General features: G+C 52.9%; 1 protein-coding gene across 1 annotated transcript in view; it reads left to right on the top strand.

Annotated features, from left to right (window-relative positions):
* Positions 1–15,259, top strand: part of RRBP1 (ribosome binding protein 1) — a 19,753-nt gene extending 4,494 nt beyond the window's left edge. The window contains exons 3-23 of the mRNA XM_008941497.1: positions 185–307; positions 1,312–1,464; positions 1,757–1,875; positions 2,638–2,791; positions 4,577–4,715; positions 5,068–5,255; positions 5,433–5,470; positions 7,145–7,235; positions 7,871–7,963; positions 8,296–8,388; positions 8,490–8,570; positions 8,671–8,760; positions 9,184–9,276; positions 10,803–10,874; positions 11,053–11,148; positions 11,577–11,660; positions 12,619–12,711; positions 13,546–13,629; positions 13,936–14,034; positions 14,546–14,689; positions 14,982–15,259. Of these exons, the coding sequence (XP_008939745.1) occupies positions 185–307; positions 1,312–1,464; positions 1,757–1,875; positions 2,638–2,791; positions 4,577–4,715; positions 5,068–5,255; positions 5,433–5,470; positions 7,145–7,235; positions 7,871–7,963; positions 8,296–8,388; positions 8,490–8,570; positions 8,671–8,760; positions 9,184–9,276; positions 10,803–10,874; positions 11,053–11,148; positions 11,577–11,660; positions 12,619–12,711; positions 13,546–13,629; positions 13,936–14,034; positions 14,546–14,689; positions 14,982–15,020 (2,166 nt within the window). The 3' untranslated portion in view covers positions 15,021–15,259. The remainder of the gene's footprint in view (positions 1–184; positions 308–1,311; positions 1,465–1,756; positions 1,876–2,637; positions 2,792–4,576; positions 4,716–5,067; positions 5,256–5,432; positions 5,471–7,144; positions 7,236–7,870; positions 7,964–8,295; positions 8,389–8,489; positions 8,571–8,670; positions 8,761–9,183; positions 9,277–10,802; positions 10,875–11,052; positions 11,149–11,576; positions 11,661–12,618; positions 12,712–13,545; positions 13,630–13,935; positions 14,035–14,545; positions 14,690–14,981) is intronic.
* Positions 15,260–15,775: the final 516 nt, after the last annotated feature.

The raw sequence follows: 15,775 nt of genomic DNA, 5'->3' as shown, positions 1-15,775 counted from the left end.
TGCTGAACCCTAGGAGGTGTGGAGGGGAAGGAAGACACCCTATCTTTGGGCAGGTTGGCCCCAGGAGTTAGTCTTGGAGACCAGAGCTGAATTTTCCCCTGGAGCAGAGGGCAGCATCTTGCATGCGCGGGGTAGAGGGGTCTGGAGGTGACGGTCCCCACTGATGTGCCCCCCGCGCTGGCAGGCCACGCAGAAGGGTGACCCGGTCGCCGTCCTGAAGCGCCAGCTGGAGGACAAGGATAAACAGCTCGCTGCTGAGCAGGAGGACGCCGCCGCTGCCAGGAACAAGCTGCGGGAGCTCAGCAAGGTAAGTGCTGCACGGCCCTCGTGGCATCCCCAGCCTGGGCTCCGCTTGTCCCGGCTTCCCGGCTGCCTCCCACTCCCCGCAGCTCATCCTCCTTGGAGGTGAAGCCCAAAGGCCCCTGGAGCCTTTCACCCATTTGCTGTTTTCTCCCAAAAGAAAGGGAGGAGCTCCCTGCCTGACCTCTTCTCCTGGGCCTGATGCAGCCTGGGGAGGCACCAGCTCAAAAAAGTTGCAGGGTAGTGCCTGTCGGCAGCTGCAGAAAAAGCAAGGCAAAGCCCTTCCCGTAAGAGACTGCAGCTTTCTGCTGCTTTAGGGAGGAAAATAAACCCCTTCTTGTCTCTGCCCAGATCCCCTAAGCTGGGAAGGTGCTGATCAGTCCTTAAGGAGCCTGATCCTATCCACACACCCCTGCTCTTGACTCAGCCCACTACCTCTTTTTGCTGGCTGAAGTTGAAACAGACCCCTGCCATGCTGGGCTCAGCACCTCCTGCATGGCAGCCAGCAGGACCTGGCAGCGGTGAGTCCATCTGCCAGGAGGCAGGAGTGGACAGGACAAAGCCACCCCATGCACTTGGGTGCTGTGCTGAACTCCTGCCTGTGCTGACTGTGTTGCCCAGCTGGCCAACAGAGCATCTCTGTCTTGGCAGGGGGTGGAGGGCGTTTATTTTATTTTATTTCTTAAAGTTTTCTCGCTTTTCCCCAAACTTTGTGTGATGTTATTGATCCTAGGGATGGGAGGGGGGGGTGGAGGAATAAAATTCCAGGCTGTCTTCCTCCTTTCTCTTAGCTGACCCAGTGTGGAACAACAGTGGCATCCAGTGGCCACAGAGCCCAAAACAAAATGCAGGAGGAAATGTAAGTGCTAAACGGCATAGCTGGGCATGGGGGCAGCACTGAAAGGGCTGAACTTTTAAGTCTTCTGAGCTAGGAGCCCACCGGTTTTGCATCCCCTTGAAGCGGGGAGGTTCATACACCGAGGACTAACCGGGTGCCCTCTCTCCTCGAAGGAGCTGGCAGCTGAGCGGGCCAAGGCGGTGGCCGTGGAGGGCAAGCTGAAGGAGCAGCTGCTTGCCCGGGAGCGGGAGGTGGCGGCGGTGCAGGCCCGCATGCAGGCCAGCTACCAGGACCACGTCAGCGAAACGCAGCAGCTCCAGGGCAAGGTGAGCCCCACGCTGTGCTCTGCAGCTTCCTTCCCTGGCCGCAGGGGGGCTTTTGCCGGCAGCCTTTTGGAGAAGGCTTGAGATGTGCAACGGGACCGGAGCCCTGGGGAGGGGTGAGACCCCGCAGTGCTCCCGGAGCGTGGTGCTCGGGGGAGAGGAGGAGTGTGGGAGCATCCTCATGGGATGTTGAATCGTAGACACCCTCCTGTGTTGCCAGTGCCTCTTGCTCATCTCAGCTTCACAGAGAGAGCAAAGGGGCTGGTGGCAGCGTTAACCCGTTGGGCTCCTCTAGATCCGGACCCTGCAGGAGCAGCTGGAGAATGGTCCCAACACGCAGCTGGCTCGCCTGCAGCAGGAGAACTCCATCCTGAGGGACGCCCTCAACCAGGCCACCAGCCAGACAGAGAGCAGGTAAGGCTGGGGCAGGGGGCAGAGCCTGGGCCTGCCCTCTGGCAGACAGTGGGGTTGGCTGTCCGTCGGGCTTGGGCACCCACTTTTTCGAAGGTGCTTTTACAAACACCCTAACTAGCTGGAGGTGGAGGAGGGAGTGAGGAGGAGCTTGCCAAATGGCATTCAAGGGGTTGGCAAGGGAAACAAGTATGTTCTTCCCATGTAGAAGGGTAGGGGAAACCCTCTCTGCTTTGGGGTCACCTGTGTTAATGCAGTAGAAGGTGGGAGAGAGGACCATGAACTGCTATGGCAGTTCCCCCCCTTAGAGCTTATACTCTCAAACCTGAGAAGAAATGCAACTGTCACTTTGATAGGAGTGATGCTGCAGAGAACTGGCCAGTGCATGCAGGACAAATAGGAGCTAGGTAGAAGAATTTCATACTCCTCCTTACAGAAAGTCTGAAATAGCCAGCAATCAACTGTAGTCAAATAATTACAGAGCAGTCTCCAGATGCATAGGGTGCTTCCTCTTGTGTGTGGGAACACAAATCCTCGAGTCCTCTACTTCAAAGGTTGAAGGTTGATTGAAATGCAGCTTTTGAAAAGTGATTTCTCTGCTTTTTTCACCCTGAAGGACCATGCGTGGCCTAGAAACAGGGAAACAACCAGTGGGAGGTTTCAAGTCCTGTATTGGGCCCACAGAAGGATGTATTCCCCCCTAGGGAACATCAGAGATGCTTCACTGGCCTGCAGACTAAAATAACCCTGCTTCTGTTGGTGCAGGCAGAACGCCGAGCTGGCCAAGTTACGGCAGGAGTGCAACAAGCTGTTGAAAGAGCTGTCTGAGAAGTCCGAGGTGCTGCAGCAAGAGGAGCAGCAGAAGAAGAGCTGGGAGATCAAAGCAATGGCCTCAGAGAAGCAGATCGAGCAGCTGCAGGTCAGGCAGGCACCAGCAAACCTGCTCCCCTCCCAGAGATGAGGCAGGTGGCTAAACTGCATGGCATCCATGGACTTGGCCTTGGGAGGAGCTTGGAGGGAGATGAGTGTCCACAGCTGGAAAGCCAGTTGCCTTGTGGACCTCTTAATTGCCTCCTCTCTGTTAGCTGGTGACATGCAATACACTCTTTGTGCAGCATCACCAGCAAAGCCCAGGGAGCACAGTGCCCTGATTGAAGCCGTTGTCACTTGTCTGGTGTGGAGGTGTGGGGTGGAAGCTGGGTCATGCTGCTGGGTGGTACCCTAAGGCAACAGAGGAAACCCGTTGGCCCCCACCAGCTTGTGCTCATGCAGATGGGAGTGCTGTCTCTCAGCTTAGCTGTTTTTGAACCTGTTGCCCTCCCTCCTTGGTGCAGGAGGTAGAGTTTTTTTTGTTGTCACCAGGGTGTGTCTGGCTTTGGGGTTTGTAGGGGTGTTCAGAGGACACCTCCCAAGTGGAACCTCTGAGCATGCTGTGGGTGGAGGAACAGTGGTGTATTGCTGGAAGGCAGGCTGTACCCACACAAGGAGGAGTATCTTCTTGGGGTTGGCAGTTCTTCTGGGGTTTGGCTCTGGTGGGGCCTGGGAGCATCAATTCTGGGTACCCCATACCTGGTCACTTGCAATTCTGTCCCCCGGGGTGGGAGACAGACCTCCTAGACAGACCTCCTCCACGTGTTGTGGTCTCTGAATTGCACTGGCCTCTTTACAAAGGGGTTGTGGTGGTGGAGACCTTTATCTGCACATGCAAAAGTGGATTTTTAGAGGTGCTCCTAGAACAAGGGGCCTTCGATATCCTTACTTCTAATTTTTTGTATGCCTGAGGGTGCAAATCTCCTTTTGGTGAGCTGTTTTTGGCCCCTGCTGCTTTTGCAGGTGAGGAGCAAGGTAGGTGATGTGGGCATGCAGCCAGCATGAGTGCAGAAACTGTCTTCCTGGCTTAAAACACCATCTTCTAGGTGTACTTTTAGGAGAACCTCACTTTAATACTAATTAAATAAATCGTACTAGCTGCAACACTTTAAAGTCAGCAATGTGTTTAAGTTGCTAGGGAGAATGTACTCTACAGTAACACCTAGAGTTCTGACCTGAGGATATGGGGCCAAATTCTCAAAAAACAAAGTCCTGCTTTCTTGGTGGCTCTAGAAGCCTCACTCAGACAGCAACAGAGCTGCTGGCTTACCACCACCTGGCTCCTCCATGCAAAGCAGTGTTTCTCCATCTGCAAGGCCGTGACTCGTGCCCATAGAGCTGCTGTTGTGCAGCATGCTCCTCATCCTCCTCCTCTGCCTTCCCCTTCAAAGTGCCTGCCTTGGACAGGCCTCTTCCTTACTGCTTTCTAAGATTGGGAAGAAAGTTTTCCCTGGCCCAAACAGCACAGAAAATTCTTCTGCTTGTGGAAACACATGGCTGGGGTCCCCATCCTACTAAGCACCATGGCAGTAGGTCTCCCTGCTGGGTTGGGGCTGTGCATTAAGATCAGGGCTTTAAGAGGCTTTTCAGACCTTAGGTCCCTGGAGGGGAGGATGGCCATGGGCTTGGCCCAGAATTGAGACACTTGGGTGTTGTCTGCTTCCTACCTGAGGGCTGGCAAGTGATCAAATGTGAGCATGAGGCAAGATGCTTCATGCACAGGGGAAGAATGACTTGAACACCCCGAAGCTTAACTTGAAAATAGCATTATGTGACACATGGAGCTTTGCTTCAAATTGGCACACTGTGAAAGCTTTCTCTTCCTCCTGTGCAGGCTTCCCAGAGGGAGGTGGAGGAGACACTGCAAAAGAGGCTGGAGGAAGTAAGCGAGGAGCTCCGCAAGACCCAGACCAGCTACAAAAGCTTGTTAGCAGACATGGAAAAGGCCAAAGGACAGCAGCAGAGTATTGCTGGTGAGGACCTTGAGTTGGCTCAGGGAGAACTGTGGGGCAGATGTGGAGGTTTCAAGGCTGAGTGCTTGGTGGGGCTGGTCAGGGCAGAACAAGTAGACCCAGGAGTGAATTAGGCTGCCTGGTGTCTGTGCAAGGGAGATGTGGAATTGGTCTGTGGTGCTGGTCTAGGATACCTCTCCACTGCCTCGCTTCTGCGCTCTCTTGCATCCCTGCCTGCCCTTTCCATGCCTCCTGAAAGCATCCACAGCCCAGACTTCTTTGGCCAAGAGTCTTGCTTGAGCAGGGCGGGGTGAGGAGACTCCAAATTTCTTTGCACCTCTTTTACTGTGTTTCTCACCCCTTCCTCCAACAGAACTACAGGCCAAGGTGCTGAGCTCTGAAGCAGAGGTTACAAACAAGCTGCTGGAGCTGGACAGCGTGAAGAGGAAACTACAGGATGCCAGCTCAGAGAATGCAAAGCTCTTGGAGAGGATCAAATCCATTGAAGCTCTGCTGGAGGCAGGCCAGATGAGGGAGGCAGAAAAAGACAGAGAATTGCAGGTCGTGTGTTTGTTTAATTGGAGTGGGAGGAGGAGAGGGAGTTACGCCACTCAAGGAGGTGTTTTTACACTGTGTTAACATAGTACCTGTATTATCTTTGTTCTGGGATAGCACAGAAAGGGCTGACCTGCATCATGGGCCTTAGGACAGGTAAAAAATGTGCTTTCTCTCTTCCAGGCAGCCAATGAAGCAGAAATGAAGCAGCTACGGTCAAGGTGGGTCTAGGAGACTGCTGTGGCACCTCCAGTGTGCTGCTCGTGTCCCCCAGGCTTCCCCAAGTACTAAGCCTTGGGGGTGAGGGCTTCCCACCTATCTGCTAGGGGACTGTGAAGCTGGGAAGACAAGGTCAATCCTGGACACACAGCTTTTTACAATATCAGTTGGCTCAAGTGCTGGCCCGGGATAAGAGCCTATCCATTCTGAAGTGAGACTGTAATTGCTGACTGGTCCTGCAGAATCATAGAATCATAGAATCCCTTAGGTTGGAAGGGACCTTCAAGATCATCAAGTCCAACCATTGAGCCATTAGGGCTCTAAAGTCCTCTGCTAAAACAGATCAGAATCTGTCAGGGCTGGAAGGGACCACAAGGATCACCCAGTTCCAACCCCCCTGCCATGAGCAGGGACACCTCCCACTAGATCAGGCTGCCCAGAGCCTCATCCAGCCTGGCCTTAAAGACCCCCAGGGATGGGGCCTCAACCACCTCCCTGGGCAACCCATTCCAGGGTCTCACCACTCTCATGGTGAAGAACTGCTTCCTCACATCCAGCCTGAATCTGCCCACTTCCAGCTTTGCCCCATTCCCCCTAGGAGGTTCTGGTGGTATTGGTGCAGAAGGTGTGATGACTCTGATCCAAGCCCCTGCTCAAAGCTGACATGATCAAAAGAGACCTTTTGGGGATGTTTCCAGGTATCTCCAAGGATGGAGATTCGCTACCTCTTTGGGTCCCCATTACAGTGTTTGGCAGCCTCTTCCACCCTGGTGCAGAAAGGTTTTCTGGCATTTAATTGGAGTTTCCCATCTCATGACTTTTGCTTGTTGCCCCTTCTCCATGCGGTGGGCACCTCTGGGAAGGCTCAGGCTCTGCATGGGGGGAGGATTTCCTCCACTGCCAGCGAGCATCTAGCATTCCTCTAAAGGAGGGCAGCTCTTCAGTTGTCCTGGGACCCCAAGAGACTTGGATGGTTCTTGTCAAGGACCTGAACCTTCCTTGGTCAGCTCAGGCTGTGGCTCAACTTCAGGGCATGTAGTGGATCTGAGGGTGTGGAGGGAAGCTGCAGGTTCTTGGGCGTCTAGTCAGCGACTCTGATTTATGGTTACTCAAGTTAGTAGGCTGATGCTTTCAAAATGCAGACCTGTGGGCTATCTCAGCCTAATGAGCTGTGGACAGGAGTGTGCTGGGAGCAGTCCCAGTTGCATAATCTGGAGTTTCTGACCTTTGGATCAGCTTACTTCTTCCCTTTGTCCTGAATAGAGACCCAGTCAGCCTCTGATTTATGGTTACTCAAGTTAGTAGGCTGATGCTTTCAAAATGCAGACCTGTGGGCTATCTCAGCCTAATGAGCTGTGGACAGGAGTGTGCTGGGAGCAGTCCCAGTTGCATAATCTGGAGTTTCTGACCTTTGGATCAGCTTACTTCCCTTTGTCCTGAATAGAGAGCCAGTCAGCTACACACTTGCTTGTTATTGCTGTTGAGCTGATAGAAAACTAGATCCCACTCCAGCATTGCTGTGGCTGTAGTTTTCAGTCTTACTCCCTCCTCCTCCTGCTGTGTGTAGATCCTGGAGCAGACCCTGGGATAGGACGGGTTGTGGTTCCCTTCTCAGCAGTTTACTACATGGGAGGGAGGTGGATGCTGAGACTCACTCCTGCATCCTGCCCCTCCAGGCTCCAGGAGAAGACAGACCAGCTCTCGTCCTTGGAAAGGGAAGCCACGGAGCTGCAAAAGGCAGTGGAGCAACAGAAGATGAAAAACAACGTACGTGAGTAAACCAGGCTCAGCTTTTACTGCTCTCAGTTTTTTTCCTCCGAAACCCAGATCTCTGGGATTTGAATGACAGCCCATCATAATCAGCTACCATTGGCTCTGTGGTGTGGCTCTTCCAGCCCTGTGGAGCACTGGAGGCATTGCCTTGGCTGCCAGAGAGCAGGAATTCCCCCAGGAGGCTTCACAGCTGGAGTTGCTGGGCTGCAACAGGCTGTGGGCTGCCTGTTCCCCATTCTCTTGGGAGGTTTAGGACCTAGTAAGTCAGGGAGATCCCACCTCAGCAGGGTCAGGGCAGTCCCTGATCAGGGGTCCCTCACACCCCATTGCTTCTTTGCTCCTTGTGTGTCCTCTTCAGGCAGCCATGGGTATCCTGTGGGCTGCTTCTGGAGCTCCTGTCTCTATCTAGCTCTGCTCTGCTCCTCCAAGGCCACTGCCTGGGTGGTGCTGTGCATTGGGCCACTGAAAGGATGGCTGGGAAGGAGGCACAAGTGGGCAGTGGGATGGAAGACCCTTCACAAAAGTGACAGGCTGCTGCCCACTCTCCTGAGCAGAGGCTTTGAAATCAGCAGCTTGATGGTCTTCATCATGATACGTGGCTTAATGCCCTCTGCGTGTGGTCTCGGCAGGACCTTTGTGAGAAGAACTGGAAAACAATGGAAGCATTGAGCATGGTGGAGAAGGCGTGTGAGGAGAAAGTACTTGCTGCTACAAAAGCAAAGGTGAGCCTGACATTTCTCTTTAGCAGTGATGCCTGTGTTGTAGGGGAAACATTCAGCCTCCTAAAGCCACCAGGATGCTTGCCCTGCATTTTCTGCCTCTTAAGAGCAGTGCTGACCCAACCCTCCTGCCAGCTTGGAGGGTTTGTCTTGAGGGCTGTGTATCCAGAGTCAGGGAACCATGAAGATGGATGATCCAGGAGGATCAGTGGCAGCACTTTTCTCTGACTGGTTTCCCACACCCATGTAGGCACCATAGAGCCAGACTGGTATTGGCAGCCTGGCCAGCAGGTGCTCAAGATCCCCATCCCATGCTTGTGATGTGCCTCTTACAGGAAGAGCTGGCCCAACAGCTGGACATGCTCCAGACACAAACCAAGAAGACACTGCTCTCTGCATTCCCTGGAATTACCATCTCTTTGCAGCAGGTGGGCACAGGCTTTCTCAGACCCCTGCAGAGCCCCTGCCGTGCAGGAAGGACAAACATCTAAATGTCTCTTTTATTCCTTGTTTTCTTTGTCAAACTCAGGATTATGACACGTGGTTACAAGAGTTTAAGGAGAAGACCATGGATGTGCTAAAGCAGCACACGATGACAACAGAGGCCCTGGTGAGCAAAGGGGCTGGGAAGTGGAAGGGTGAGGGAGTGCCTAAGAGTCACTCATTTCTTCTCCTCACCTCTCTCCATCCCTTTCCTCTCCTCCTTTCAGGATTCATCACTTAAATTAAAAGAGGCAGAGGAAGCGCAAAGCACTTTACAAGCAGAATGTGAGCAGTACAGAACTATCCTTGCTGAGACAGTAAGTTGTAGCCCTTGGTGCTGCATTTGTTTTCTGCTAGAAGTATGTTGTGAGAGGTCTCCTGGCAGCCCAGGCTGCCCGTTGGCTTGTGTTGGGCATCCCATAGGATGTTAGGGGGCTGCTGTGTAGAAGATGATTTGCCAGTGAGATGGGGAAAGCAGAGAAACATGTATTTTTAGAGCTCTTCCTCAGCTTAATCATGTTGGAGACTGCCCTGGTGGTGGTGGGATGTGGCACATCATGGGCTCTGATGAACAGGGGTGATCGAGCCAGCCTAGGAACTGGCAGCCCCTAGCCCCACCTGGGGCACCTAATTCTGTCACCCGTGCTTTGGCCCAAGTCCTTGCAGAGGAGGTAGCCCTGACACTGCTTGAGTTGGGAGGGCTGGAGGAGCTGTGGGCTCAGCTGGGGCTTTGCCAACAGGAAGGGATGCTGCGAGACCTGCAGAAGAGCGTGGAGCAGGAGGAGCAGGTGTGGAAAGCAAAGCTGACAACGTCTGAAGAAGAACTTCAAAAGGTGGGTGTTGGGGCACACCTGGATTTCACTTGAGTGCAAAAGTTTGTGAGCTGCATTTACAGGAGCAGAGGGGCTGTTGGTTATAAATCAGATGGTTACCTTAACTGCTCCTGCTGACCTTGATCTCTGAGACATGAGGACTTTCTCTTCTCCCAAAATCCACACCTCCTGTCACCAAAGCAGCAGACAGGAAACCCACCTGACATAGGAGCTAAGCCTCTCCTCCTGCATCCCACATCCCCAACTGATATGTGCCTACACCCTGCCAGGGGAGCTGAAGGAATGGTTGCAGCTCCCCAGTTCAGGCATGCTTGTTAGGAAACCATGGCACTGCTTCAAGGATCCAAGCTCTGATGCTTGGAAATCGGGCTCAGCACTCCTGGTGGGTGCTGGCCTGATGGGAGGAGAGCCTGTACAGGACTCTTGGACTCAAATTTTCAGAAGAACTTGGCTTGCTCTCAAAACCTGGGCCGACCTTGGCATTCATTGAGCCTTCAGAAGGGACCTGTGGTCCAAGCCACGTACTGCACATTATGTTTGGTCCAGCTGTCTGTCTAGCTCTGGGTATCGCTGCTCCTAGTTAAAAAGCCATCTGGCAGCTGCCAGAGAGCCATTGTTGCCCAGGAGTTTGGTGGGGAGCGTGTTGTGTGAGCTCTTGTGACTTTAGCTGGAGTCTAGGAGAACTTGGCTGGCCGTGCCTTTTCTACAGAGCAGGCTTGTCTCCTCCCTCGTGAATGCAGCACTGAGACGAAGCTACTTTCCATGGTCTGGCTGCTCCTCATCCATCACATGGAGTTTTGAAGTTAACTTGGGCTGCAGGGAGGTGGGAGAGCTCTTGTACAAGAGATCTTTGAGTTTTTCAGCCTGTTGCTGGCTGCTGCAGTGCCAGCACTGCCGAGGACTGAGGTAGGATTGCACACGGATGATGTGGCTGCTGGTGGTGTGCTGGCAGCAGGATGTTCATGATGGGATGAATGTCTGGTGACCAGGGCACATCTCAGAGCAGCCCATCTCCTGTGGAAGTGGTGAAGTCCTCCTTTCCAAAAAATTCAGCAACCATGGAGTCCCTTTCAAATTGGTCCAAGTTTAAATGCAAACCCCATGCTCTCTCTGATAGCGTGGCCTCTCTTAATATCAGAGTCCATGACACCTCATTGGAAAGTCTATGTTGCTGCTTCCAAACCAAAGGCACTTTCAGTAGGAACCTTGCACAGAGTCTGGTGCCAGTTTCATGGGTGTTGAAAGCTGACTGCTGCTGGCCAGCTGAAGTCCTGCAGGCAAAAGCTGCTTCCTTTCTCCATGATTTATGGCCTGGGCTTGTTGGACTCATCCTCCCTGGGAAGAGGAGCTCCTGCCCTGCAGGCTGTGAAGCTCTGCTTTGGTGTCAGGTCTCTTTCTGCACTTGGGTAGAGAAAGAAGTGAGAGAGGTGGGAGTGAAACAGTGGCTGGTTTTTGGTTGAATTAAAAATGCTCAGTGTCCACATGAGATGCCATTCACTGACCTTCTCTGGTCCTTTCTGGCTCAGTCGCAACTCCAGCTGAAATCCCTTGAAGACATTGTGGAGAAGTTGAAAGCAGATCTGCAGAGCACAGATCAGGTAAGGTACAGGAGAATGTCCCTGCATAGGTGCCAGACAGATGCAAGCTGTGCTTGAACCGAGTCAGGACCCATCTCCTGACTTGCCCTGGGAAAGGCAGGCTTGCACCATGGGATGTTTAGGGTGTGCTGGGCCTCCGTCAGTCAGCCCCTTCCTGCTTTCTTCCCTTTTAATGCAGCTAAAGGAATACACCTCTCTTCTGGAAACACAACTGGAAAATCACTTGGAGACAGCAAGCTCTGAACGCAAAAACTACACAAAAGAAGTTGAAGATGTAAGTGTGGTGGCCATGACCACCTTACATGCTGCTTTCTTCGAAGCCTGACTCGCCACCCAGCTGCAGTTTGGGGGGTGCCCTGGGAATATGTAGCTTTGCAAAGCAGGATAAAACAGATGGAGGTGTTTGCTCTGGTCTGGGTTGCAAATAAAGTGAGGAGATCCCTTGACAAGGTGATGGGCAGGGAGTTTTGTGTGGAGATGATGTCCACTGCTTCTCAGTGGCCTGTGGGATTTCTGTGGCTCGGGTGCAACAGAGCTGTCTTACAGCTCTGTCTCTCTCTGAGCAGGCATCAGTAGGCGAGTGAGCAAGGGATGCCACTGTGGCCTCTGAAATGGTACATCATAGAAATGCTTCCTTGGGCAAAAGGGCTTCAAAACCAAGTACATAAATGGATCTTTTTTCTTTCTGTTCCTCACTGACAGTTGAGGCAGCTCTTGTCAGAGTCCCAGGAGCAGCTGGAAGCGGCGAAGATGGAGACACAGAAGCAGAGCAAGGAGCTGGCCCTGGTGAGGGAGGAGCCCTGGAGCTGCCCTGCTGGGACCCTGTTGCTCTGCCTGGGGCCGCTTTGCAAACCCAGCTGTGGGGGTTCAGGGAAGGGAGGAGGGCACAGCCAGCACCAGGGGAAACCTGGTGCTGCTGCACACCAGACTGATCTGGCTTTTGGAGGGGATCTTTGAGACCCAGGAGGAGATTTTTATTCACCTGCCTTTCCTCCCATGATGGGAGAGGTAAGGGAGAGCAGCAAGGGTTGCACGGGCTGGTGTGTAGCAGAAAATCTCAGCCACCCCACCACTGGACACTGGTTACCCCAGCACCACCCTGGGGCAGAGGTTTGGGTGCCTTAGGCATCCATCCATCCATCCATCCATCCACCTGCATCTGGGAGAACTGGGGCTGTGCAGCCTGGGGGTAGGTATTGCTCAGGGAGCTGCAGGATGGGGCTAGGTTTCCACAGGTAAATGGGAGAGAGGACTGGTGTAGAGGCCCAGGAGATGGGCAAGCCTTGAACACACATTTGTTTCTCCAGCAGCCTTCCCTTTCTTCAGGCCAAGGCAGGCTGTTAGCCTGCAGCTTGACTGACAGTGATGCTGTGATGGAGGATGGAGATCTGGTAGATGGAGTGAGGGGGTTTTAATGGGAGCGGGGGACCTGCCACCCTGCTTTAAACACCTCAACTACAGTAGTGCAAACCTTCAGCAGTGGCTTTATACCAAGGTGTCAAGTGATCAAAGGAGAGTACATAAGCATGTGCTCTGCACCTCTAGGAGCTGTTGTGTCTCAGGCTGTGCAGGCTAGGTGCCACCATCCCATGCCCAGCAGAAGCTGAGGTTGTTTCCCAAGCACTTCAGCTTTTGTACAAGCAAAAAAAGCCAGCAAACTTTATCTGTAGCTCCTTGTGGGTCTTCTAAAAGCTTGCAGTGTGGGGATGTGTAACTGAGCCAGGCTTACTGGTCCTCCTTCCAGGTCAGGCAGCAGTTGGGTGAGATGAAGAGCCGTGTACAGGATGGAGAAGTGGTGGGGTTACAAGCTGACCCAAGCGAGCTGGCATCCCTGGAGGTTGGGGTGGTGAGGCTGCTGCCCCCGGGGGCACCGACAGTAACCACGTCCCGGGTCCTGTCTCACCGCTGCTAACCGCATGGGGAAGCGCCCGCGGCCCCTGGCCTGGGGGACACGCCAGCCCCCTGTCCCTCCAGCCATCTGTCCTGCTCCCTCTGGGAACGTGCCAGCCTGCTTTGCCAGGCTGTGCCCTTGGGAGACCTCTGTCACGGCATCAGCCTGGCAGGAGTTTAGGGGAGGTGGGCAGGGGATGCTGCAAGCCCATGGGCCAACACTGAAGTGTGATGATGCCCCCTTGGGTTTGGGGATTGAGTGCCCTCAAAGAAAGGGGACACTGTGACCAGGATCCCTTCTCAGCTGGTGGGGATTAGGCTTACAGAGCCTCTGTAAATCTTGCTGGAGCTGGGCTGAGGGCATTAGCAGTAGCTGTTCCCTTTCAGGCTAACACCTCTCACTGGTGGCAGTGCCCATGAGCTGGGCTTTGTCTCTTTTCTTCAGTCCTGATAAGTGTGGAGCCTTCTCCTGGGCTCAGAGACTTGCCAGGCACATCTTTTGCTATGGGGTGCCTCTCATCCCAAGTCCTAGCTGGTGCTGCCTGAGGAGCAGGCAGAATTTGCCAATGCAAAGCCAAGCCCTTGGCTCTCCATCACTATTCTCCTGGCTTTTGTGTGGAGGGGGGATGCCAGGACCTGTTGCCCTTTGGTGCCCTGGGGAAAGCTGGAGTTCTTGTTTCTTTTGTCTAGCCCAACTTTATTGGTGATGTCTCTGGTAGCTCATCTCACAGGTCTTTTTTAAAATTTCACTTTGGGGTGTTTTCACCTTTTCTCAACACAGTTGAAAACCCAGCTGGAGCAAAACGAAACGCTGGTGGAGAAGGAGCAAGTGCTGCGGCAAAAGCTGGTGCTGGAGCTGGAGGAGGTGAGTGTGGATGGACAGAATCCAGCAGTTTGTAAAGCCTTTCTATGCTCTTGGCTGCTAATTAAGCCCAAGAATTAATTTGTGTGGTTTTTTCCCCATCCCTGTCCCATCTCGGACATCTCCATGCAAAATGCAATGCAGTGTGTTCAGTGTCCAACCTATAACCAAACTCTTCACCAGAGGGTACTGATCTTCATCAGAGCCCTTCATCAGAGCTACTGAGTACCCAGGGGCTGTATGGGGGAGGGTGCAGGAGATACTTGGGCACTTTTAGCTGGTGTGTTTGAGTATGTGTCCTTCTTCCAGGCCCAGAGCTCAGCACGCAGTTTACAAGCAGAGCTGGAAAAGCTGAGACTGGCTGACAACGCGGCAGCTTCAGACACAGAGGAGGCCCAGCATCTCAAGGTGATTTGGCTGCCCTGCTCTCTTGTGCTTGGTGTTCAGCTAAGACAGCAAAAGCCATGTCTGAGCAGGACTAAAGGTGTGATTTAGCATTCTTGGGGTTGGTGGGGCAAGGTAGATCATTCCCCTGCAGGTAGCTCTGTGCCTGGGGCTGGCTGTGAGCTCAAACATAGCTGAAGGACAGCAGTCACAGCCACTCATCTCTGTTGGCCAAGATAAGGGCAGAGCTCTGAGAAAATGCTCTCGCAGCCTGGGCTTTTCACCTATTGGGAAACCATTGGGCTCCCATGAGGTTGTCTCAGTCCCTGGCATCTCTGGGGAGCCAGAGTGAGCTGTAGCTGGTGGCGTGATGCCTGGCCCCTCCAGCAAGGAGGGATCTTGGGTGCTCCTCTGGCTTGTGGCCACTGAGCCAGTTTGGTGCAGACCCAAGGTGACCTGAGGTGTTTTGGAGGGGGGAGGTCACCAGATGGCAAAGGGAGGCTGAGGCAGATGCCTTCTTTTGACTCTCATGTAGGAGAGACTTGAAAAAGAAAAAAAATTAACAAAGGACCTGGGCCAGGCAGCAACCAAACTGCAGGAGCTACTGAAGATTACCCAGGACCAACTCGCCAAAGAGAAAGAAACCGTGAAGAAGTTGAAAGAACAGCTTCAAGAAACGGTATCTGTGGTGGCCATGGCCATGGCCATCTCTCCCTTTGACATCAGTGGAGGCTGCAGGGATGCATGTGTCAGGCAGAGTGGTTTAAAACCAGGTGCAAGGTGGCACTTGCTGCCAGAAATAATCTGGGTGGCTTTTGGGAAGCTGTTGGGACCACATGAGATGGTGGTCATGGTTCTCCCTGCCCTGAAGGCAGGACTTGGCCCATCTGTGAAATGCTTTAATGCTTGGGCTGACATGAGGATAAGGTTGAGACCCAGTTGAGTAACCAATCTCTGTTTTGCTTCTGCAGGGGAAAGAGGACAGCTCAAAGGAAGGGACTTCGGTTTGACGAGTCTGACGTAGACCTTGCCATTCAACTTACCAAAATGCCTTACACATTCCTAAAAATATATGCTGAATTTATTGTAGATAAAAGATACAAGCCATTAGCGAACCCAAAACCTAGTTTTGAAACTTTAAAAAACCAAAACCCAACCAAACAGAAGACCCCAAGAACCCCAGACAGTTGACACAGCAGGTGTACATTTGTAATGAAACCTTCCTACTGTTTTGTAAAATTGTCTGTTCTGTGGGAACCACTCTGGACGTATCGGGGCGGGTGTTGGGGCTTCCCCCTCCTGTCAGGGCAGTACCCACAAATGTGTGAAAAGGGAAGATTGTGTTTGTCCATCAACTTGTGCAATTTATTTTTTTTTTTATTTTTTTTGGAATGAAAGAAGTGTGAAAATAAGACCCACCATGGAAGGAAGCCTCTCTTTGATGGGTGGCTCTTGGCACGTATCCTTTGTGTATTTCTGAGTGTTGATGCAATTAAAATGACATAGTGAAAACAGCTTGTCCTCGCTTTATTTGTCTGGTATTTATTTATTTATACCTTTGGAGGCCAGGCAGGTATTTGGGGTCACTGAAGAAGCACCTTGATTTGACCAAGAGCACATACTCTGTTTTTTCTCCAACGTAAGCAAAGGAGAGGAACTTTTCCTCCTAGCTCTGTGTTTCCATGCTGGTGGCACCCATGGAGCATCACACATGCTGGGGCAGTGGGGGGACAGTGTGGTGGTGGGGCCAGCTGCTCCCCTGCCA

Source organism: Merops nubicus, unplaced genomic scaffold (assembly GCF_000691845.1).
Source record: "Merops nubicus isolate BGI_N331 unplaced genomic scaffold, ASM69184v1 scaffold30615, whole genome shotgun sequence".
Classification (NCBI taxonomy): Eukaryota; Metazoa; Chordata; class Aves; order Coraciiformes; family Meropidae; genus Merops; species Merops nubicus.
This window is presented reverse-complemented; position numbering and strand designations above follow the sequence as displayed.